This window comes from Sphaerodactylus townsendi, linkage group LG01, assembly GCF_021028975.2.
Source record: "Sphaerodactylus townsendi isolate TG3544 linkage group LG01, MPM_Stown_v2.3, whole genome shotgun sequence".
Lineage (NCBI taxonomy): Eukaryota > Metazoa > Chordata > Lepidosauria > Squamata > Sphaerodactylidae > Sphaerodactylus > Sphaerodactylus townsendi.
Genome location: NC_059425.1, coordinates 161,255,520 through 161,281,490, shown reverse-complemented (window position 1 = coordinate 161,281,490; position 25,971 = coordinate 161,255,520). Strand labels below are relative to the sequence as shown.

The window sequence follows — 25,971 nt, the reverse complement described above, 5'->3', positions numbered from 1 at the left end:
GCCTCTGCGGGAGTCGCTCACACGCTCCCGTGCGAATGGCCCCCACCCCTCCACTGGCAGAATTTCTGCCGGTGCAGGGGCACCCTTTCCACAGTGCGGAAAGGGCCTCTGTTACTCTTTCTCTTGGGAATATTGTGCAGGAACAAAACTCATATACATTGACAAAAGATCCTTTGTTTTTGTTTTGTATTTGCATACTTATTTCCCACCCATCACTAAAGTCCCTCAGTGGGGTAAAATCTGGCCAAACATCCTGTAACAAACTAATTCCTCCCTCTCTGAGTCCAGTTGAGGTAAGGATCCAAATGTCAATTGACCTTCATTAAATTGCAAGCAATGAGATGTCTGGTTTTGGGTATCATCAAAAGATGGCTTCTGTCAGCTGTGTCAGAGCTAGAGAGCTCCCAATCCCATCTGGAACAGTGCCATTGCCTAATGATTTGTGAACTGCCAGCTCTTTCTTTATGATTCAGACATTTCATGGATATCTTATATTGATCTAATCTACCCTTGATCTACCCTTAATTTATGGCATAGTAAATACAATGAAAAGAAGGAATGGCTGCATCAATACATCCAGCAGCTTAATGCATTGTATTGTTAATAACTGTCTCTGCGCATTTTCTTTACATTGTCGCAACCATTATTTCTCAGTGTTCTATTATTTGAGGACATGACAGATACTTTAAAACCAGTACTTCCTTTAAACTGAGAGAATAGGGGAGGTGGAATCAAACGTGCAGCATTGTTAAATAAATGCTGCCATTTTGCCATGCATCCCCTCATACCTGTATGAACATAAGAAAATACGAGGTGACTTTGCAGTCAGATCTGTGGTCCATCTTGTCCAGCATCCTGTTTCACACAGCTGGCCAACCAGTTGTTGCGGAGGGACAGCAAGGCACAGAGGCCAAGGTTTTCCCCTGCCTCTTAGCAATGGGTTTCAGAAGTTTACTATTTGGATGTAAATGGCTAGTAGTCATTGATAGATGTGCTTTCCATTCGGGTAAGTACTCTCCTGAACCACCAAATGATGTGATGTCATGTCTTCTCTCTGATTCCAATTTAAAGCCTTTCTACACAACTTTTGTCTAACATCCTTAATCCTTATCCCCAACTGAAATACCTAAGAACATAAGAACATAAGAACATAAGAACAAGCCAGCTGGATCAGACCAAAGTCCATCTAGTCCAGCTCTCTGCTACTCGCAGTGGCCCACCAGGTGCCTTTGGGAGCTCACATGTAGGATGTGAACGCAATGGCCTTCTGCAAGGCTGTTAGTCTCCCGATCACACACCTGGTCCTGTTATGCATTTGCAATCTCAGGATCAAAGGAGAATCAAGATTAGGTAGCCATAAATCGACTTCCTCCTCCATAAATCTGTCCCAGAGCCCAGCGCTTTTAAAGCTATATCCAGGTTAGTTGGGCCATCACCACCTCCTGTGGCAGCATATTCCAAACACTGTGAAATCACTACCGTGCGTGAAGAAGTGTTTCCCTTTATTAGTCCTCCAGATTCTTCCCAGCATTTTCAATGAATGCCCTGGTTCTAGTAGTATTGTGAAAGAAAGAGAGAAAAATTTCTCTCTGTCAACATTTTCTACCCCATGCATAATTCTTTTGTAGACTTCAATCATATCCCCCTCTCAGCCGCCTCCTCTCCAAACTAAAAAGTCCCAAACGCTGCAGCCTCTCCTCATAGGGAAGGTGCTCCAGTCCCTCAATCATCCTTGTTGCCCTTCTCTGCACTTTTTCTATCTCCTCAATATCCTTTTTGAGATGCGGCGACCAGAACTGGACACAGTACTCCAAGTGCGGTCGCACCACTGCTTTATATAAGGTATGTCTAACTGAAATACAGCTGCATTTGTTAATATTCATCCCTTGTTATCTGTGCTATTCATCCTCTGTGGTCTCTTTTTTTACTGGGTCTGAATTTAGACTCAATGGAACTAGCACAATGCAATGAATAAAATGTTGGCACTAGACTGCAGAGTTCTGGATTCCAGCTCCCCAATCAGCTATGAAATTTACAGAATCAGTAGGAGCCAATCTTTCAGCCAAGCCTGTTTCACAGTGTAAGAGTGATAGAGCATGGGCCAAGTCTCAGCTGAGGCAGTTGTCAGAGGTGTAGCTTCATAAAAATGGTGCCCGGGGCAAACCCTGGATGCCGTGCTCCCCTCAACGCTGTGCCTTGCCCCACATTCCTTGGGAATTTAGGGTAAAGGTTCAGTTGAATGCCAGTAAACATGGTTTGCCCTGCCCGCATCTCCATGTGGAGATTGGGAGCACAGTCAGTTGGGCTCACATCGCCCCCCATCTCCACATGGAGTTCAGGTGTGGAGGCAGCTGGCTAGCCCCACCCTTGATCTCCACATGGAGATCAGGAACAGTAAGGGTTTGTTTGATCCTGGCCTCTGCAAGGCTTGGGTCCAGCTTTAAACTGCAGGCTTCCAGTATCAGATGGAGCATGTAGACTGTCCTGCTTTGGTGTTGTACTTTTGGCTCCACCCCCCAAGCTCTACCTGACTGGAGTGGAACTTGGGGGTGGAGCCAACAGTATAAATCTAGAGCTGGACAGACTCCATGCTCAGTCTGATCCTGGCCTCAATGAGGCTTAGATCGATCGTTTAAAGCTGGATCCTAGTCTCAGAGATCAAATGGGTTCTTGCTGTCCCAAACTCCACATGGAGACTGGGGGTGGGCTCCACACCCAAACATCATGGGGAGATGGGAGGGTTAGTCCAGTTGGCCCCGCTCCTGATCTCCACATGGAGATGGAGGTCAGGGTGAGCCCTGCTTGCTGGCATTCAACTGCACCCCAGCCCTGAACTCAACAAGGAGTTCAAGACTGGAGTGCAGTTGCTAGGTGGGGGCACTGCCCTGCAATGCATCCCCAGAAAGTGGTGCCCAGGATTGTAGTTCCCCCACACTCCCTAGCTAGGCTACTGGCTGTCAAAGCTGCCCAGATGCAGGAAGGGATCGAGGGTCAGCCTCCGCATCTCTGGTGCCCCCAGCGGCAGGGCCACTACAGGCCTCACTGGTGCAAGCGGGTAAGGTGGCTGGGGTGCAGAGCTGTGTGGCATGGCCATTTAAGGTCAGGTGAGGCTTCTGCCTTTTTGGCTCCACACTCTGCCAGCTCTATCTCCCTCTGATGCTCTTACAGGGCACGGACCTCTCTTTTGCATTTGTATAGTACAATGAGAGCCACGTGGCATAGTTAAGTGCTTGCACTGCCACTCGCACGGTCAGGAGTTCCAGCCTCCTGTGGGTCAAATATCCTGGCAGCTGGCTCATGGTCAACTCAGCCATCCATCCATTTCTTGGTCGGTAAATGAGTGCCTAGCTCATAGCTAGGAAGTAAAGAATAGCCGGGGAAAGCAATGGCTACCCCACAAAAGCGGCTTGCCTGTAAAATCACTGTTTGCAGTGGTACCCCAGGGTCGAACACGACTGAAGGGGAAACTTTATCTTTTTTAGTGCAATGAATGCCAATTGTGCAAGAAGAATCATAATTACAACTGGCATCTCTTAAAATCATTCCTTTTCAACTATTTTTCCTTCATCTCCCTTTCCTTTGCATCCCAGAAATTTCCATCATCATTTCAAGAAAGTGAGCGTCACTAAAAACCCAAAAACCAACAACATGCTTTTAAAAACCTTTACAATTGTTGAATTTTCTGAGGGTGTGTGACGTTGTTCTTGCTGAAATCTGTAGCAAATCTCTCAACTATTTCTACAGAACCAGATTATAGCGCAGGGGTAGGGAACCTGCTGCTTCGAGAGAGTCGCTATGCCACGGCTCTTCTGCCTCTTGCACTCGCGTTCCCACAAAGCCCGAAAGCTGCTGGCCCCATCCTGTCTATCGCGCACGCCTCTGCAGGCAGCAGGGTAGGGCGCAACAATTACCTCAAGCGGTCGGCTGGAGCCGCTAACCGATGGGATCCCCTCCTACGCCCACTCGGTTGGAGCGGGGCGGATGCTTTCCCTGCAGCCAGCGAGGCCGAGCCGCTGGCCCCATCCTTGCCCATCCATGCGCTTCTCAGAATGAGTGGAGTAAAAGGTTAAAAAGCCCAATATATACAGTGTTATCTTTATTTTAAATGTCAAAAATTATTTGCGGCTCCAAGTGTTTTCTTTTCCCGTGGAAAACGGGTCCAAATGGCTCTTTGAGTGTTAAAAGTTCCCTATCCCTGTTACAGCCAAAGAAAAAAGGATAAATATAGCTGCTGAGAGTAATTGTAAGATTGGGGCCACTGTAATGGATTTCAAAGATATGTAAATCAATATATGGATTTGATTCCCCCCCTCCCTTTAGCACACAAATAAACATGTGTGCCTTTAATATTGCCTCACATTTTTAAGATGGGAATATCCTATCGACTTTGTCTTGTGATCACTCATCAAAAACTATTCCAAGTTTATAGTGTGAGGCTGCTTAAATGCACTCTGCATTTTTTATGGACAGACTGTTCAGAACTGATTCTGAGAAATGGGTGGTGGCCCACATGAACCAATCAAAGCACACTTCAGCTTTACTTGCTGTTTAAAACAGAATAGCACAGTAGGGCAACCTCTGTCCTCAATTATGTCCCTTCTTCACGCACAAACACACACAAATGCTGATGCTGACTTACCTTCTGTCGTAAATATGTTTTTTCACCGTACTTTTGAAGGACATGAGTATGAAATAATCCAAGTACACAGACAAGTGTTTTAAAGAAAGCAAGATAAGGAAACTAATATGTTCTGTGAATCTATAACTGTGTTGTCACAAATAAATTCATGTTTCTTATCTGGATTATGATGGTGCAGTGCTGAAACACATATCTCCAGGGAAGATCTAGGTATTCCTATTAACTCCAGAACGACAGTGAGGTTGCATAGTCAGTTGTGTCTCTTTTAAAATGTGTGTGTTATTTAGAAGGGGACACTTGAAAACATACATTTTAGTTTGTGTGTGTTTGAGTTTATTACCCTGCACATCATTATAAGCAAAACAGTTAAACAGCAACAGTTAAATAGAATATGGAAATATACAGAAAACAAGCTTCCCTGCTGAGGAAAAACAGACCAGCAATACTACCACCTAGTGAGAGAATACAGCATTACCTCTACTTGTTAGTTTTTCAGCCATTGGTGATATTGCAGGAAGGAAAGGAAGAATGCACACCCCAAAACTGCCTATGTGAGACATGGAATTTTTACTATTTATCCCCCTAAAGTCTAGTTTAATTTCCATTCAAATAGTTTTTGTTTTCTGTTGAAAATACTTTAAAACACTAAGATATCCTTATCTTGCACTCTTGCCCAATCGTGTGTCTAGGAAGCAGAGGGGGCAGACAACCATTTGCCTGGGTCACATAGGGGGAGCATTTTGGCCACCTGCCCCCTCTGTCTGCCCTGTTCCCAACACACAGCCCCCAGCTAAACTCCCCCCATTCCCGCCATGCCCCCTAGATACACCATTGCTGAGGTGAGAAGGGAGGAACAGGCCTCCCTCCCTCCTGCATGCATGTACTGAACAGGAAGGCAGCCAACCAGTAAGTCACGGTGCACCGGCAGCAGAGGAGCATGTCCCAGAGAGCCTGCCGTTCCTAAAAGTACTATGGATGCCACTGTCTTGTTGCACAAGAATGGTGAATAAGCTGATGTCATGTGATATAGGAAAGCTAGATGATCTTTGCAGGGACTGCACTTATGCTGTTATAATCAGAATAGTGTGGTAAAATTACACATCTGCTCACATGAAAGTCAAAGTTTTGGAAGCGAGTTGTGTAGTTTGCACACAGATTTTCAGAGAATAGTTTTATGATAGCCTTTCCAGCAGAATAACGTCTGCAAAACAAGTTGCAGTAGTTCATTTTCAGCATGCCCAGTTGGGCAAAAGCCAACATAAAGATGGGCTGTCCTTGAACTAGAAAAAGGGCTCTTTCTTTTGCTCTTCATTAAGCTGAGGGAAGAGGGCTACGTGGACTGAATAGAGCAAAAAGATGGAAACAAAACTGGTAATTAAGATTGGGACCTTTGAATCTGTGAGACTGCCTCTCAAAATACACCCACTAGAGAGCATTTCACTCAGTGGATAACAACTTGTTGGCATTCCCTGACCCGAAAGACATCTAACTATCCTCAGACAGGGCCTTTTTAGTTCTGGCTCCAGCCTGGTGGAATGCTGTCTCAAATGATCTATAGCAGTGATGGCGAACCTTTCCGAGACCGAGTGCCCAGATTGCAACCCAAACCCCACTTATTTATCGCAAAGTGCCAACCCGGCAATTTAACCTGAATGCTGAGGTTTTAGTTTAGAAAAAAAACGGTTGGCTCCCTCTTCCTCCACCCCACCCGCTCGAGCAGGGGCCAGCCTGCTGTAGCCTCCAGCAAGTTCCACGCACACCACTCTGTGCCTCTCTAGCATCTCTGCCTCCTCTGCGCCTCTCCCCTCGGACAGCAGCCACTCCCCCACCCTTGGACAGCACAGGCACCAGGCCCGCCAGCCGAGTCCTCCCTGCTCACCGTGGTGCGCGCACGTCGTGCTCAGTGGCTCAGGCCAGCCTAGATGTGTGTGTGTGGGGGGGGTGATTTTCCACCCCCCACATGACGAACTCTGAGTGCGCGTGCCCACAGAGAGGGCTCCGACTGCCACCTCTGGCACCCGTGCCATAGGTTCGCTATCACTGATCTATAGGATCTATCACTGTTCTGCTAGGCTGAGAGCTGAGGGCAGCAACAGTATTCCCTAATAGCTAGCCTCCCTTTTTCACCCCTCTCCTCTTTTCCTTTCCCTTTCCCCTTTTTTTCCTCTCTTTCTTCCCTTCCCTTTCTCTCTCCTTTTTTCATTAATTCCCCTTAGGTAGTGAGAGATTATTTTTATGCTTTCCTAATGTATCATTGCTAATTTATGCTGGTACTTTAATCTTTGTAAATTGCACTGAGTCCATTAAGGAGAAGGGTGGTCTAGAAGTCAAATTATAAATAAAAATAAATCATTATTTCACCTCTCTCTTAATTAGCAAGTTTAGGTAGAATTTTTAGACCTAAGGAACAAGGACTGCATTTATCAGCCCATTAATTTTATCCTCAGTCAGCACTTTTAATTTGCTGCCCATTCCCCTGTCTCATCGCAACAGTGACCATGAATTCTTGAAAATGCAAAATAATTTTGCAAAAAGATTATCTCATATGAAGGAAGCCTATTTGTGATATTTAAAATATCTAAATACAAATTATTGAGGAAAGCAATTGTCTTATACATCTGAAAGTACTCATTTTGGAAAAAAATATTGCTAAAGAATCTTTTAATCAGTGATCAGACCATTACATCAGGAAACCATTTGATCCCAACAATGTGAACACATTTTATTTATTCATTGTATACCTTTTATTTATTCTTGTTTTATCACATCCTTTGGGGGGGGGGGTTATTGGGACTTCCATCCAAGTAAACATGTCCAGCCCTGTACTGTAATACTATTATTTTGCTGAGTATGTAGGACAAATAGTTCTTACCCGCTAACTTTTCTGACCTATTACCCATTGAGCATGCGTCACTGGACTTGAACTAGAAACCTGATCTGATATGGCTCCTGCAGCCTCATTAAATATTGGTACAGCGTGTCTGCCGAACGTCTATTAATAAATCACTTTTCCATCTCTTTTGTGGAGCAATGCCATGATCATTACAATCCACAGTCTTCCTCACATTCTCTTTGAAATTTCACAGAGTTATATTATCTCAGCTTATGAAATGTATGGCAGATCCATATCCACATTCCCTTCTTTCCAAATACTGGAAGCAATAGGTGGTTTGGGAGATATACCTTTCTCATACTGGAAGCAATAGGTGGTTTGGGAGATATATCTTGGGAGATATACCTTTCTCATACCTTAGATAACACAAGGGACTCCCCACAAACCACACATAGAGGTGATGGCTTTTGGGGGCATATTACTTCAACTCACACACTCACATGGTAAGTTTGCAGACAAATCTCCTGCTACCAGTTAAATATTTAGTATTAAAACACAGTCCTGTAATCAATTGGACTTTTTAATGAGAATAATGCTATGAGACTATAATTTGTAACTTTAAGGAGTAATTTTGGGGTATGTTGAAAAATTTCAACAAGTTTGCATACAGTAATAGAAAAAATGTATTCAATACTAGCGTGGCCCAGCCACGCATTGCTGTGGCTTATTGTGGTGAAATGGGAAAGGAACAGCAGCAGCAAATCAATTGCAGAGGCCAGCAGTAGGTGCTCATGCAAACACGCAGCCTGATACTGTGCGATGTCAGTGATGTGTGTGCCCGCATTCCTTTGGGGGGGGGGATGGAAAGGCACCCCTCCCACACATCTAGGCTGGCTGGTCATGATCCTTTACCTGGGAGTAAGTTTGGCTGGTGGCAATGGGTGTTGCTTCTGAGGAAACCCTCTGAGGGGCGCGACGCAGCCATTCAAAGTATGTCATGGTTGTTGTACCGAGCTTACTCCTGAGTAATGCGTGCCTGGTTTTCTTAACTGTAACCACAGTATTCAGGGAATCTAGGGTGCCTGGCCCCTCCCTCCTGTCCCTTGCATGTCGCCCCTCACTGTCTTCCCTCCCTCACTTCTCTTCCCTTGCATGCCTCCCCCTCCGTCCCTTTCCTCTCCCTCCTTCTCTTCCCTTGCATGCCACCCCTCCCCCTCCTTCCCTTCTCTTTCCCTCCGCTAGGGTGGGTGGGTCATATCAAGATGCTGGGCCCCCTCCCCTCCCTTGTATGCCACCTCTCACTGTCTCCCCTCTCTCACTTCTCTTCCTTGCATGCCTCCCCCTCCGTCCCTTTCCTCTCCCTCCTTCTCTTCCCTTGCATGCCACCCCTCTCTCTCCCTCGTGTGTATGTGTGTGTATGTGTTTCACTTCCACTCGCGTCACTGCCTATGTACTGTTTCCACTGCTCATATCTGGCCATCTGAGTGAACATTCTAAGCAGCACGAACATTCTAAGGGTGACAGTTACACACAGGCAGCTGCATGTCCTTCACCATGGAGCACCAGGAAAAAGGCATTTTACCTGGGCCAGGTGTGAAATTTCAGGTATGTGAACATCTAAAAACACTCTCGCCTGGCTGACTACAGTGGCTGGGAATTTTCAGAGGAATTGGCCCAGCAGTTACTGAGGTATACTGTCATCAACAAAAACACTGTTAGCTTTTTATATGTATAGATTTCTAATATAAACACGCTATGGATGGAAAGCCATTAAAGGTTTAAGAATTCATTCAACTGTTGTCAGAGGCGTTCCTCCCATTGGGCAAAGTGGGCAGTTGCCCAGGGCGCAGCCTTGTGGCGGGGCGTAGGTTCGTTTGTGGGATTTTTTGTATTTTCAGTGTTTTTTCCATTTTTGGCCTGCGGGGGGGGGGGCGTAGTTTTTAGGGTAGCAGCACCAAAATTTCAGGGATTTTTTGGAGGACTCTCCTGATGATATCACCCAGGTTTGGTGAGGTTTGGTTTAGGGAGTCCAAAGTTATGGACTCCCAAAGGGAGTGCCCCATCCCCCACTGTTTCCAATGGGAGCTAATAGGAGATGGGGGCTACATTTTTGAGGGTCCATAACTTTGGACCCCCTGAACCAAACTTCACCAAACCTGGGTGGTATCGTCAGTAGGGTCTCACAAAGATACTCTGAAATTTTGGTGCTGCTACCTTAATAATTGCACCCCTGACAAGCAGGCACCCCTTAAATTTCCCCAGATTCTCTTTTAAATCCACCCCCTTCCTGCCAATGCTTGTTTTCTTTCTTTCTTTTATTCTCTCAATGCCTAATAAAGGTTATTATTATTATTATTATTATTATTATTATTATTATTATTATTATTATTATTATTATTATTATTATTATTATTATTAAATCTATCCCCTTTGGCATGGATTTAAAGGGAGAATCTGATGACCCTGGTTTAAAAATTGAAAGTGATGCTGTTTCAGGGTGGGGGAGAATCCACTCCAAAACAGCATCACTTTCAATAAGTTAAACTAGGGAGCCCAGATTCTCCTTTTAAATCCACCTTAAAGGGAGAATCTGGGCTCCCTAGTTTAAACACCATTGAAAATAATGCTGTTTGGGGGTGGATTCCAGCATCACTTGTTTAAACTAGGGAGCCCAGATTCTCCTTTTAAATCCATCTTAAAGGGAGAATCTGGGGTCCCCTATTTAAATAACATTGAAAGTGATGCTGTTTTCCCCAATTGGGGGGATTGGATACAACACCATAAAATGTATTCATAGCAGTAATAAAACATTTCAAAAGCATTTTGAAAATGTTTTCAAAAAAATATTTCTGCTGTTTCTGCTGTGTTCAGATTTGTGAGTTGGGGCATGTTCTATAATGTGATGGTGACTTTGAAACAACCTGGTGGAAACAATCATTGTTTGGTTACCGTGGGAGAGGTTGGCTGCCCATGGGGGGGGCATCAAACTCAGGTTTTGCCCAGGGCTCCAGTTTTCCTAGGTACGCCCCTGACTGTTGTTGTTTTTTGCTAAAATTGCTCTCCAACTCTCTGCAAATGTTCCCACCAATGACCCATCTGTATATATTGAGTCATGATCCTAAGAATTCTATTCCATTTTCTCTTCACGATGTTAGTCACTGGGAAAAAAACATGAACATTCCCAAGAAAAAAGAAAACGGATTTTAAACATTAGCTATGCTTATATTGCTTACTAAGACCACAAGACTTATTTTTTGTTGATAGGCCACTGCTAAGAGGACTTTTGAATGTTTTATAACATCATATCAATTTAAACAATGGATTGCAGGGTAATGCAAAAAGTCTGGATGTTCAAATATCCACAACTCTGTGACATCATAGAAAGTCACTTAATGACTGCAGAGGATTCAGTCTAGCACATTTTGATAGGCCATTTTTAAATACATTATCATAAATGGTAACTTTCCACTAGCTGATACATTTTCAACACTTTTGCCTATCTACAATGACAATATAACACCCTATAATGGCATTGGTATAGGTAATGATACTGGAGATGAGGGCCATTTCCCCACTGGGAAATTAAAGCCGGATACAACCAGGTTTCAAAAGAAACAGCACCTTTTCGTTGTAGTTTCACCCTCCCCAGTGAAGCGAGTGAGTGATGAGGACATCGATGTCTATCACGATTTCAAATAGTGCAGCAATCCCCACAATCATGCAATCGAACGTGCAATCTGCTCAGCGGCTCTTTCTTCCTTGTTCTGATTGGCTGTTGTGCTGTGTTGGGGTGGAATTTTTTTAAAACTTTTTTTTGCGCAGCTACGTTACTAAGTGCATGTGTAGATAGAATGGTAACTGTTTTTCGTGCTAATCTACGTTTATGTGCGGCTTCGGCACTCTTTACCCACGCAGCTGCACTGGCACGAAAGTCTAATTTTAGTTTACAGTTGGCACAGAAATCACGTTCAACGCAGACACGTTTCAACGTAGCCTCGACCGGTGCGAAACAAAAAAACGGTCTGCGTGCAAATCGCGAACAGCCCACTGCGCTCTGATTGGCTGGAAGGCTCCACGTCACTCCCAATGGCGGGAAAACAAACCTACATTCACCCCTGAATCTCCCCACTGATCCGGCTTTGGCATGTGTTTTTTTTTAAAGGTGCACTTCCATGCAGGCTCTTTAAAAATACGTGATAAGGGGGAGAAGAGGCACCAGAGCTGGGATGAATCCATGGCCCCTTCCGCACACGCAAAATAATGCGTTTTCAAACCACTTTCCAAATCCAAATCCAAATCCAAATCCTTTATTAGGCATAAAAAAACCACTTTCACAACTGTTTGCAAGTGGATTTTGCCATTCTGCACAGCTTCAAAGAGCACTGAAAGCAGTTTGAAAGTGCATTATTCTGCATGTGCGGAATGAGCCCATGTTCGGTGGTTAAGCAGCGGAGATTTCTTCCTGAAACCTTGATATTTCACGTGAGTATCACATGTAATTGACTGTGGAGATTCGACCGAGGATAGGTAGAACCCAGACAAGTCAAAACCAATGAAAATCTATTTTTTATGTCATTTATAATCCATCTTTCTCACAGAGACTTAAGGCAGATTACACGTGATGAGTCAGCACAAACCAAAAAAATGGGATGTTCAATAACATTAGGAGATTAGAAGTCTGGAATCACCAGAAAGAAATAGAAGCATAGTGGAATATTAACCTTGCAACCTACAGTGATTCCCAACCAGGGTGCCGTGAGCACATCCCAGGGGTACCGTGATGCTACCAGCCCCCCCCCCCCCAGCTCCGGCTCCCGGGGCTTTAACCAAACCCACTCGGCAGAACCGGCCTTCTCGCTGTGCCGAAGCAGAAACCAAAACTCACCAGAGCTGCAAACTTCCACCGCACTTCCCCTCCTCTGTACTGTCAGCTCTCTTTCCAAGTCTGGGGGGAAGGGGGAGGGAGAAGGTGGTGGCTGCTGCTACTGCTCACACTGCCATCCTCTGTTTTGTGGCTGTGGCAAGCAGCGGACCAGAGGACTAACAGAGTAGCTGGCTGGCGGAGGGGAGAGGCAGGAGGGAAAGGAGGAGGACAGGACACTCAGAGGGGCTGGGGAAGGAGGAGAGCAGGGGGTGGTAAAGCATTAATTGACTGCCAGCTGCTTCTGCTTTCTAGTGAAGTGGGGGGATTCTTCACCCCCCCCCCATGATTAGAAGGTGGGGGATGGCAAGCAGGGGCCCTGGAAGGGGAAGGTGGACGTGGCAAGCAAGGGCACTGGGAGGGAAAAATTAGGGGTGGTAAGCAGGGGCCCTGGGAGAGGAAGGTGAGGGCGGCAAGCAGGGGCCCTGGGAGGGGAAGGTGAGGGTGGCAAGCAGGGGCACTGGGAGGGGAAGGTGGACGTGGCAAGCAAGGGCACTGGGAGGGAAAATTAGGGGTGGTAAGCAGGGGCCCTGGGAGGGGAAGGTGAGGGCGGCAAGCGGGGGCACTGGGAGGGGAAGGTGGGGGGTGGCAGGGGCATACTACCCATGGGGTGCCGTGAGATATGAAGAGCAAGGTCAAGGGTACCCCAATGTCAAAAAGGTTGGGAAACACTGTATTAAGATGTACCTTTGTTCCATTTAAGGCATCCAATACAGACCCTCCTCCAGACTACAGAAGACCAGTTTGGTCTGAGAAACTGGACCAACAATGCAAGAAAACATCTCTTCAAACAAAGCATTACAACTCCAAAACACTGTGAAGTTGGGTAATCCAACAATTTCAGCGATCATATCATATCAACGTTTTATTTCTGGATGAACACAAATCCTCGTAAAGAAATCCAACTTTTAAGGGAAAGTAATTCAAAGACTCAGGGCCTTTCCCCACTTCTCCTGCTGCTGCCGTCGCTGCACGCTGCTCTGAGCGCGCGGCTTCCCTGGTGCGCGTCTGGGCGTCCCCATGACCCCGCGCTCCACGTTTTCGCCAGCGCCAGGGATGCCACGCGCTAAGCGGGCGCAAGAGCGGTAGCGTCAGGGCGGCTGCGCTGTTGCCGCCCCTGACGTGGGGAGTGCAGTGGGACCCCGCGCTGCTTGCGGAGAGTAGCGCGGGGCTTAAGGTAAGTGGGGAAACGGCCTCAGATCAACACAGACAGCTGTGCAGCAAAAATTAACCTTGTGGCAAATATCCTCAAATACAGACAAAGCAGTGAGTCCAAAATTCTTCCACAGCTCAAAATCCTGAAACACCCTACAAAAATCTTTCTAATGGACAAAAAAGAAGAGCACAAAAAGATGGTGGGCCCCAGTTGATTCAAGCTTCAAAATCAAAGAATTCAGCAACTTCCTGGTGTCTAATCAAAGCATATCTCCATACAGAGCCCTCAAAGATAGGTTGCAATATCTTCCCTCAACTCTGGGAGTCTCATTTTTACACAGTCTTTTAATCTAAAACAGACACTCATAGTTTTCCAAAAAACCAACTATAAAGTCTTTCAGAATGGCCTTCGGTAAGAGATGAAGAGCTGGAAAAAACTAATAAACCTACTAGGACCTGTTAAGGCCCGTGGAAATAATATGATAACCCCAGAGATGATCAAGTCCAATACAGATTAGTGGCCCCAAATGCTTGCAGCTCTTTCCACCTACATTAACCAGTTGGGTCAGCAGCCCTCCAGATTGGAGCCTTGCAATCATTGTTTCACTATACAAAAAAGCAGAAAAAAATCAGACCTCACCAGTTATTGGCCAATTAGTCTGGTAGACAAGCATGCAGGCTTTATTAGAGCAGTGTCTAATTCTACATCACCTTGTGGAGATACAGCTCCAAACCAAATTGAGCCTTCTACACAACTTTTGCAGACTTTAAAGCCACATTCAACAACACATCTAGGACCAGGTTATGGTCAAAACTTGAGAACTTTTTGCTAAACCCAGGACTTTACTTATTTATTGCGCGGGGTGGGGATATGGGGTTTTATTGTTACAGGATGCTTAATTATGCATTGTAAGTCATTTGCACCAAGGGGAAAGATGGAAATATAAATTCTTAAATAAAAAAATAGGTTCATGAATGTTTATGGTAAATAAAAAAGGCCAAAGAACTGTGGTGACTATATGATGCTTGTGACCCATTTCACCTTCTTTTTTAAGACCATATGTTTTTGTTTAAGCTTTGAAGTGGAACTATGCAATCCAACAGCATTCACAGTTTTTCAGAGAGTGTATGGACTGCCTGAAAGAAAACAGCCAGAAAGATACCTCCCTTCTTCTGCTTTGAGACAATGAAGAGAATCAACATCAGCAAGACATTTAAATTACTTTCACCCCTTGCAGTTATATTTATTAGTCCAATATTATGCATCTAGATGAGATCAGTTGGAAGCCAGCTTACCAACATCCTTTATGAAAGTGAGATTACTTTTGAGAAATCCTTGAGGTGACTTCGCTGAGTCGTAACAGGTCCCAAGATTCTATTTTAATTCTTGTAGGTGCCTTGTTCACAGAAAGATCCAAATGCAACATCTAACTTTAGAGCATTCAGGAGGATCCACTTTCTAAAGCTTATCTCAAACCTTCCAGTCACTGTGATCATTCATGAAAGCTTCCCATTGCTGCTTCAGATCCAAACTGAACTCCAGAGTAACTACACATGCAAACAAATAGTGCACTTGTGGCCCAGATAAAACATTGGAGTGCTGCAAACATGACAAAAACATATATTCAGGCTTCGCAGCACCAGGCTGCAGTATTACCACATTGCAAGTCAAACATCAGAGATAGCTTCATGATGAAAAGAGCCAACTCTTTTAACAACAGCTAACTTAGATCTCATTTTTGTTTGTTGTAATCTTGTTGTAGACTCCTTGTAGTCTTATTTTGATGAAGTCACTGAGGTCAGTATCTGCAGTGATCTATTGAGTAGTGTTTAGGATCTTGAACCCCAAAACACACATGCAAAGAAGAACAGATTGGTACATCGCGCAAACAGAATCTGTGAACCTCACCTCCTACAAGATGAATTGAATCACCTAAACAGGGCTCTACAGGCTAATGGTTACTCTAATACAGAAATCAGAAGGGCTGCAAGACCAAGAACAAGCCACATGAACAAAGATAAAGAGCCATCTAGAGGGGAAGGTGTTCTTACCGCCATCAAGGGACGCGGTGAAGAAAACGACCTACAAACAATCTACAGACCCACTAAGAAAATTCAACGCAGATGCCCCTACGTTCGGCAAAGGATAAGAGGATCCTCTAGCGCTACTGCAGAGGTCTATGCATACCATGCAGCTGTGGACAAGTCTACATAGGAACCACCAAAGCGCTTGGCTGAACCGCATTATCAAAAAGAACGAAAGGCCACTTTGAAGCTATTTCAGTAATAGAAGAATGTAATGGCAGAACCACATGATAAACCAACCTGGACCTTAGAATATTGTTGAAAAAACAGAAATTCTGGACCTCTGAAAGCCACTCGTCCAGACTACACGGAAGCAGATTGAAATTGCATAAGCACATGGACGAACAACAGGAAGGAAACTCTGAGAAAGGAAATATGAACAGACGGCACTTGTTATTTGAAAAATACTAGAGGGTCAGAAGACTGTCAAACGCTCACACAAACTGGGACTAATACCATAGACAAAGAAGCAGGCGGAATACTTCTATTCCAGATGCTCCCACCAGTGACCTTGCTATCTACGGGGTTACTCCCAAGCTATAGTCTTCATTATTTGCTCATGCTTCTATTCAGATGCCCTCAACTATTGACCTGAGATTTACTATGCTGTTACTCATGAACAGAGTTTCCCACCACCGGACATACACACCCTGGACAGATATATACTCCACTTGCTTTTCCAACATCAGATCCTCTGAAGATGCCAGCCACAGATGCAAGGCGGCGTCGGAGAGAATGCTGCTAAGCTCTGAAGCCATACAGCCGGAAACCACAGCGCCAAGAACAGATTTTGTGGGCCCATAATGCCTTGCTTTTCTATCTGACTATAGCTACCTTTTTCATGTACACAATACTGAAAAATAATTACTTATCTATTATTTGGCTCATTTGTACTTATTTATATATTTATTCAGACACTACCTTTCTCAGCTTAGTGTCAGTACAAAGCAGTTTACTATATGAAAAACAGAAATCCAAAAATATCACAAATATTTTAATCTAGATTCGTCAACAATACATTAACCTACCATCAAAAAGCTGTCCCACTAGATGTTGAGTAGGGCTGCTAGTAAAATTAAAATGACCTTTGGGGATGATGGTGTAACTTCAGTTTGGGGGGAAACGCATAAGTGATGTCAGACCTCTCAACGAATCACTAGAAACTTGTGTGGCTTTACCACAGAGATTATGATAATTCCTAGAGAAATGACATTACTTGGTGTCCAATGTCCACCACCCCATATCCTTGCCTTTGCTGGTGTGGCAATCCTGGTGGTGAGAGAGTTTCATAACAAAGGGCCAGTACTATTATCACCATATCTTGTGGCAATGAGTACCTCAAGCCAACTGCCTGTTGTATGAAATACTACTTCTTTTTTTCTGCCTTGAATCTATTATAAGTTCCAGAATTATGAGAATGAGGGGAAAGCTTCTCTTTATTGACTTTTTCTACACTGTGCAAAGCTTTGTACCTCATGCTACCTCTCAAATAGCTTCACTTAGATGAAAAAAATATTCTCACATATTCTCTATCTCACACTCACACACAAAAAACCCTTTCATATCCCAACCAGCTCCTATCCCACCAAGCTCCCAATCACCTCTCTTCCTTCCTGCTCTCACACAAGCTGTCCTCCAAAATCTGCCCACTGCCTCGCAATTCCCTCACAGCAGACCTTTCCTCTTCCATGGTGTTCATTTCGGATTCTACTTACTTTGACATGCTCAAGCTGCCATACCACATACATATGCCTCCCACTGCACGCTGAATTCACCCACCCCCACCTTCATCTCATTTTGAGTTTGACACTATTTTCTTCCGCAGGGTGACCCTGGGCTAATCACAGTTTTCTTCAAACTCTCTCAACTCCACCTCTTCACAAGGTGTCTGTTGTGAGGGGGGCGGGGGAGGTGAGTGTAGATAAAAACAGGATATAAAAACCAACTCTTCTTCCACAAGAGAAATGAATCTCTTCTGGTGGACAGAACATGAGCTTCTAGGTGGGCTGGCTTGCTGACATCTGTTCTCTCTGGTATCCATGCTTCAAAGTGAAATGTGACCACTTTCTTAAACATGACTTGAAGTGTACTATAAGCATTAGGATAAATGGCAAGGATTGTATCAAAAAAAATTACAGGTTTTCACATAAAGGAAAAAAGGCAGGTGGGAAAATGTGCAAAACATGAACATATCTGAAAGTATTGCACTCATGCAAAAACACAACATTTTCATAAGTCTCTGGTCAACAGGTGTTCCAAGGAGCGGAAGCCTGAGTTTCCAACTGTGTAGGCGGGATCAGCACAACTGGTAAATAACCTTCTGTCCTTCAGGGGTTCTCCTCTTCCCCCAAGAGGCACAAAAACCCGCTGAGTTTTACTGCTGCTAGACTGAAGAGAAGCCGTGTTTAAAAGCCAACAAGGGCTGGTTTATGCAGGAATATTTCATTGGAGTACTAAACTATTAAGCAGTGTTTGATAGATTTCAGTATTTCTATTTTGCTCCTTTGCTGACTGAAGTCTCCAGAGTGGCTAATAAAAATCTTTTAAAACAAGCAAAAACCACCAGCAAAAAAAAAAAAACTGGAAAACTCCAGATAATCTTTAAAACGCAGCATTAAAAAAAAAACCCCAGTAACAGCAAAGAACAGCACACACGATACAATCCAGAAGCAGAAAGAACCAGCTAAATAAGGATCCCAAATGCACGGCCAAAAACTAATGTTTCTACCTGATCATGAAAGTGAAGCTCCTTAAAGCTGTTGACAGGGTTGCCACTTCTTCCTGGCTGTGTTAAACCTAGTCCTCTGGTTTACCACAGAGCAAGATGACTCCCACAAACCAGCTTAAAAAATGCAATAACCGGGCTTGTGAGGTAAGGGGCAGGGAGAAAGAGGTGCGTCTTGTTTTGGTCTAGTGTTCGATCGCTCCTGTGATAGACCTTCACTAGAAGTTGTTGGGGCAGTGCGGAATAACCTCCTGACCTTTTGGAACTGATGGATGATTAAGCAGGAGGAACTTGGGCAGGGGAAGACAGGGAGGAGCTTGAAACCCCAAAGAAAGTGTAACCTTTTGTGAGCTCCTGCAGTTCCCTGCAAACTGAGAGGGGAAAACATACCTAAACAGTTCTCAGAAGCTGCAGGGCTTCTCAGATCTGCTGTGGGGAGAGTGCTGAAGAACGTGTGCAATGGAAAATTAAACCTTCAGGGAATGCACACTCAAAGCAAAGGAAACCAGACAGGCACAATGAGCTGAGCAGCCCCATCCACAAGCCAGGCATCTGGCCCATGGTGCTGCAGCTGTGCCAGGCCACTGCCCCCCAAAAGGCATCCCAGCAGTGTGAGGAAGTCAGAAAGCCTCCCTGACTCTGAGAAGCCTCAGTAGGCCACACCAGAATTATGCCAGCCCAAAGATCCTGGTTGTGGCCCCAGCCCACCCTAGCTTTGCTGGCAGTGGTGCATCATTCAGCACTATGTTCCAGTGCCAGGGGGTGGCCGCCACCACACACCAGCGAGATCACCCCTCTGCTGGGGAGGGCAAATCTGCTTAGGCAGTGCTGCGCCACTCTCTGAAGTACACTCCCCTTTGGATGGGGCTTCAAGTCTCCTTGAATAACTCATCTGCGCTAGAGCCTGACTTCTAGAGTCTGACTTTGGTCCAAGTTGCGGGACAAAAATAGTTCTAACATTAGTTGATGGCTTCTCTCTGAGGCGGTTTCCGCACGGGGAAACAACAGCGCTCCAGGGACAGGAAAAAAACCGGTCCCTGGGGCACTGTTCACACAGAAGACACCGCTTCTGAAACTCGCTTGGGGGGCGAGTTTTTTTGAATACACCGATTGCCACCCGTTGCCAAGCAAACAGCAGCAGCTGGAAGCTGGCGTATTCCCGTGGCGCTCCCAAACAGCTGCCTACCTTTCCCCTGCCTTTTGTTGCTCTGAGGAGGGAAGGGGACACGCCTTCTTGCCTCCATCGCTTCAGCCATCGCTCTGGCCAGAGGCGTGTCCCCTTCCCTCCTCAGAGCGACAAAAGGCAGGGAAAAGGTAGGCAGCAGTTCGGGGGCTGCACAGCTGTGCGGAGCGTGCTCCGCCAGCCGCGCAGCCTGTGGGGCCGTTCATGCAAACAGCCCCAGGGCTTGCATCGGCATCAATCATGCCGATGCAAGCCCGCAAGTGCAGAAACCGCATGAGTGTAGACAAAGACCATACCTTTCTGTTGCTCTTACTGGATTTATCTGCATCCTTTTAAACAGTTAATAATCTGACTGATATACTTTCAGCTGGAAGTAGATATCAGGGGATGTTCCTTGATAGCAACGTATGGCAGCTCCGTAGAGTTTTCAAGACAAGAGATTTACAGAGATGATTTGCCATTGCCTTCCTCTGTTTAGTAGCCCTGGTATTCCTTGATGGTTTCCCATCCAATTACTAATCTGGTTCAACCCTGATTAGCTTCTGAGATCTGATGAGACCAGTCTAGCTGGGCCACCCAGGACAGGGAGCCAAACATGTGATAGCTGCTGTTTCTAAGGGGGGTGGGAAATGAGTGTGGCTGGCACAAGAAATAGAATGCTGACTGGTTTATAGTAGATGCCAAAGTCACCAAGGTTGTTTCTGCATGGTCCAAATATCCTGGGTTGAGCCAGGGAAATATCTCGGTTTGGCCAAGAAATTCGCATGATTTCCGGTCCTAAAGCAGGTTTGTCCCACAATATTTCCCTCATCCTGGGATTTTCAAAAATTGCTAATTTGGCGATTCTTTTCAAAAATCCAGCAGTGAACCCACTACTGTGCAAACACCATGGGAGCAGAAACAGTTTATTTTTCCCACCCAGTTGCCTGATCTCCCCACCCAATCCCCCTGAGCTCCTCACCTGAGGTCATGTCAGTGTTCAACTCTGCTGAGCTGCCAACCGTTGCAGCCCACCCTTCCCAGTTCCCCCAAGCACGTTTTCTGCTCATGGTGTCAACCGGGTGCCATTTCACCTAGGTTAATCAGGAGTGGAGTCCCAGAATGTCCCTGTTTTCTTTTCAGTACATGTACTCACAGTGGTGGGATTCAGCAGGTTCGCACCACTTCAGCAGAACCAGTTGTTAAAATGGTGCTTGTAAACAATCAGTTGTTAAATTATTTGAATCCCACCGCCAGAACCGGTTGTTAAATTATTTGAATCCCACCACTGCATGTATTGGTTGCTCAGAGTGCATAGCTAGGGAGATGTAGACTTTGAGCTGAATGCTATTGAGCATATCACGGGGGAGGGGGGGTCTCTTGTTTTCCACAAAAATATGAGAACATGAGTGGGAATGTGATGTGATGCTGTGCCACATTTTTTTTTTTTGCTGCAACTTGCCATATTGAGGCCTGCCCCAGGCCTTATCCAGAACGTTCATTCAAGCTGCTGCCCAAAAACAACAGGCAATCAGAATGCGGGACACCAGGGATGTTCGTGCATGCGCAGATACGCTTGCGGTATAAATACCAAAAACCTGGGCTTGTGTGAAACAAACTGGAGTATTTCCTTTTGGTCTTCACTCGATTTCTTCACTGTAATGGGCAGCCATGTTAAGGGAGAAACCGGGGTAAAATAGACCCGGATTGTAAGATACCAATTGTAATCTGGTATAATTGTGCTGTGCAGAAATGGCCTGAGTTGTCAGTAATGGAGACCTGGGACATTCTTTCTATGAAGCAAGGTGAAGTGGCTGATTTTGTAATTCCATGAACAGCAGTACTGAGCTGATTATTGAATTATGTTTATACTACCGGCATGGGATATTCACCCCCCCCCCCCAAATATTCTGAGTCCTTGCTAGTAGAAACTGAGGTCACGAGTGCATTTGTTGGGCATTATATAAAAGGGCAGTCTGAGAAAGAATTCCGTTGCATGAGAAGGAATGTGATTTAGGAGCTAAAAGACAGTGGTGGGATTCAGCAGGTTTGCACCATTTCAGCAGAACTGGCTGTTAAAATGGTGCTTGTAAACAACCAGTTGTTAAATAATTTGAATCCCACCACTGGAACCGCTTGTTAAATTATTTGAATCCCACCACTGCTAAAAGATATACGAAACCGAAAATATCATTCAGCACTGTGTCCTTTAGTTCAACCCTGATATTATGTTCAACCTCTAAACACCTCCTGGGCTAGAATCCCAATCCAGAAGCCAAATAAGAGGCACTGGCATTTAAGCACAGTAATGTTACTGTATTTCAGTCATTCTGAATCATTCAGTAATCATAAGTGACATGAATATGTTGAAAGCCTCTGGCTCCATCAATATTAGTCTGAATTTCAGTTTGAAACACCTGCAAGCTTGGTCACCATTCTCCTTAAAATCCTGAACACTTTGCAGTACAGAAGAAAGTAGGCTGAGGCTGTTCACTGGAATGGTGTTTTGATTAGTATCGTAGAACCGTCAAAGAGAAGCCTAATGCAGAACCTGTTCTCCAAGTTTCCAATCTATAACTCACTTTGTTTAATCCACTAAGCAAGTTTAAGGGTGAGTCTTTCGCTTACACTAACATCTTATCCGGCTCAGTCTCCTGTGCTTTTACCTTGGATAGAACAGTTTTATTAAGTAAAATAAGAAGCACCAGACTCATCTTTATTACTAATTCTCATTTCCACACCCACAGGTAAAATTCTGTGCTCCACTATGTCAACTCCATGTCATCCCTAAAGTATTTTATAGCGTAAGATATTCTGAAAAGCAACTTGCTTTTTAAAAAAAACAAAACCTGGCTAAACAGTATTTTAATTGTCCTCAAGTAGCATCAATGTCTGTGTGAATTTGGAGAAGGTCTCCTCACATAGGCCCCTTCCGCACACGCAAAATAATGCGTTTTCAAACCACTTTCAGAACTGTTTGCAAGTGGATTTTGCTATTCCGCACAGCTTCAAAGAGCACTGAAAGCAGTTTGAAAGTGCATTATTCTGCATGTGCGGAATGAGCCAAAGGCATCTTTACTCTCAATATCTGCAGTCTCTCAAATACACAGGCTTCCTCACATAAGCTGATACCTCTAATTTTAATGCATTTCTTTGTATCTTGCAGAAGTTCAAGATATTTTTTCAACCTGAGGACCACTTATGGATTTCCCCTTTCTTTTGAGGGCTCTGAGTTGGACCCCGGCTCTTTTTGTTTCTGGGACAAGCATCCTCAGCTCATGTTGCTTTCAGTGCTTCCCCTTATTTGCCACTAGAACTAGATATCCACAAAATGGTTGGTGAAGAACAGAAACCTAATTGTCGTCCTCTCTCCCTGTGTGTGGAACTTCCATTCACAAAATAATATTTTCCCCATTTTAAAAACCATCACACCCTTTACAGCTAGCACATGTGTTCCATCCTATGACAAAATGAGGCTTGTTTCTCCCTCTTACATGATTAAACAATTAACCATTTCCTGATCTTGTTTCCTTTCCCTGACATCAACATGTGCTTTTTTTCCCCCCCAAAGGGTCTTTGAGTCCTGCAAGTCCACATCAGCAGTATTGAAAGGATGGGAAAACAATAGTCATAATCTCTCATCCCAAGCACTCTGGATCTGGAATGTATGACCGGGCACTCATCCTTCAGGGTAAAAGAAACCCAACGTTTCCCCTCTCATCCATCCTCAGACTGGCAGGCATGACAGAGGGACCAAAGGTGAAACACTGAGGCTTCAAAGGCCATGAGGTCCTGCTATTGGGCTAGAATTGGGGAATCTTCCTAAGTATGAGCAGACCCAGAAAAAGAAGCAAGGTTGGCAGGCAGGAGAAAGTCACCAGTAGTTAGGGGCTGATGCTACCAAGTACAGAAAGTCTAGCTGCTGGCTGAAAGGGGAAGACTGAGAGGGGATCTGAGAGGGGATCCAACCTTCCTCCTCCTTAGAGAATCCATCCACAATTTTTTCATCTTTTAGCAATGCCACTCCTTCTGAGAGAGTAGGTCATTAGAGGGTGAATGAAAGACTACAAATGTACACCAAACAGACCACCTCCATTTCCACTGACTTGTTTGAAATGCAATTGTAAATTAACCTTCCTGCACTGCCACCAGTAGATTCAGAAACTAAATATAGTTTTAAATGGTAATGATGCCTTGGATCCACACACTGTTTTAAACCGAGCTATTAATGTGCTATCACAGGCATTCATAGAGTTGTTTACAGGAAAAGACTGGGGGTAAATGCATAATACAGCACAATAATAGGGTGACAGCCAATGACTTGTAGATCCATTCTTTCACACTTGCCCATGAAGAATAAGAAAGCTCTAAAACACTTCAAGAAGCATATATGAATTCAGTCTTAGAAACTCAACTATTTTCTAGCACATTCAGAATTCGGTTCTTTACTATCTAGATACACATCATCAAGTTCTCGGAATCCAGGAACCACCTATCACATCCCAAAACTTTCAATATTTTTAAATTTAATTTTGTATCACTCTACAGGAAGAAAGAACAACCACTCTACAGAAAGGAAAAACAATATAACACCCTGCTTAGCAAAGTTATACCCTTTTAAAAAGTTTTCAGACAAAATCAGGTAAGAAATCAAGTATGGTTTCAATCCAGATCTACACAGTAGGCCTCTTGCAGCAGCGTGGTTCCAATAAATCCCAATTTACAGTGCATATCCTCGCCCTTTTCAGCATCTTTCCCTGAAGAACAGCTTCAAAGACAAGAAAGAAAAATACATACAACTGTAACCCTGCAATTGCATCCAATTGGGAATGTTAGTTAAGTACTTTTAACACTTTTCCCACACCTAACACTATTTTATTCAAAAAGAAGAAGAAGAAATAACTAAATAAACAATCTGAGTAGAAAAAAATAAGCCTGGTAGATGAGAACTGTCTTTGTAAAACTCTTCCCCTACTTCTGAATGTTGTTTCAATCAGAAGACCTTACCCAGGACCAAGGTGACTCAGTATCTTCTGATGGCATCTTGAGATAGGCACTTTCCTCCATTGCCAGAGAATTGTGCTGTCAGGGGATACTAACCCCGTTCTAAGCTTCCGTAAGGAACAAAAATGCTGCCTTAAAGTAATACGTTGTTGACAACAAAGATCGAGAGAAAATAATTTGTCAGTGATCATGTTTGCTTGCTAATTTAGCCAGCTCATGTTCTTGGAACCTCAGCCAGGACAAGAAACATGAGCTCAATAAGGCCAGTGGGCACTCTGGCTTTGCAATTGACTCCTCAAGTATCCCAGTTAAGTCATAAGCCTCCCTGAAAGCAGAGGCATTTACACGCAGGGAAAACAGATTCCAGGAAGAGGTGTTTTGATTACACGATTCCAATAGTTATTCTTGAGGAGTACAAGATTGGTGTGTTGAACTATCAGAATCAAGCAGCATTTCGCTTGGACTTTTATCTAGGCAAATTGAGTGGCTTGTTTCACAATAAGCCTTTTCTCACAAACATACACAGGGCAACAAATCCCAACTTACTCTCAGGTATGCCCTGATAGGAGCGTTATACAATCCTAGCTTTCTGTTCACTGCACCTGCATGGTACATGACATGTGTTTGCAAATTGTTGGTTAAACTCCCATTTTACACTTTTAGGGATGATACTACTGTTGTTCACATGTTACAGCAAACATATACAATTCATGTGCACTTGATTTTTCTTGACTTGTGTAATTCTTTTGTAACACTCAACACATAAACAACTGATCGGTCACGTGTTTTAAACCCCAGATAATGGTCCCTGGGTTCGTTTGTATAGTGAATATGTCAGCTCTTTCTCACAAACAGAAATATGCAGGTACATGCAGTGTGTGTGTGTAACCCCCATGCTCAAAATGGGTTGACCCAGAAAGGGGTGGAGCAGGAGGCTGCAGAGCTCATGTAGTTTGGAGGAGACAAGGCTACCAGACTCGGACCTTGATTTGTATAAGCCCTTAACACCTTGTTAAGGTAACTGCAATATTGTTGAGAACTAGTGGGAAGGTAGTTGTTTATTTTGCTACGTTGTAAATATTGGAGTTTATTGTTTCAGGGGGTTTTGTGTTTGTAATGGGTGAGAGTTCTCCTGGAAACCTTCATCATGTTGAATCCTGTTCACCAAGCCCTTGGAGTCTTCAGGAGCCAACCCACTTGCAGGAAGAAATGGACTTGGCATTACAAGACTGTAACTAGAAGGACTTGAAAATGCAACCTGAACAGGACCTTGAAGTGTGATGTTAAATGTTGATGTTATATGTTAAGAAAGTAAACCATTTTGTTTTTAAAATTTGTTGTTGCAAACTCTTTCTAAGTTCTGCCCCACAGAACCCACAGATAGAGGTTACATGTGCATCAACTGAAACATATATTATTATATTACATTAAGTGAAACACTTAGTAA

The 25,971-nt window shown here is 44.4% G+C and overlaps 1 protein-coding gene across 3 annotated transcripts in view; it reads right to left on the bottom strand.

Annotated features, from left to right (window-relative positions):
* The window catches only part of LPIN1 (lipin 1), a 110,020-nt gene extending 84,999 nt beyond the window's left edge, over positions 1 to 25,021 (bottom strand). For all 3 annotated transcript variants that reach the window (XM_048498772.1, XM_048498745.1, XM_048498754.1), the window contains exon 1: positions 24,528 to 25,021. In XM_048498772.1, the coding sequence (XP_048354729.1) occupies positions 24,528 to 24,587 (60 nt within the window). In that variant the 5' untranslated portion in view covers positions 24,588 to 25,021. The remainder of the gene's footprint in view (positions 1 to 24,527) is intronic.
* Between the last annotated feature and the right edge of the window lie 950 nt (positions 25,022 to 25,971).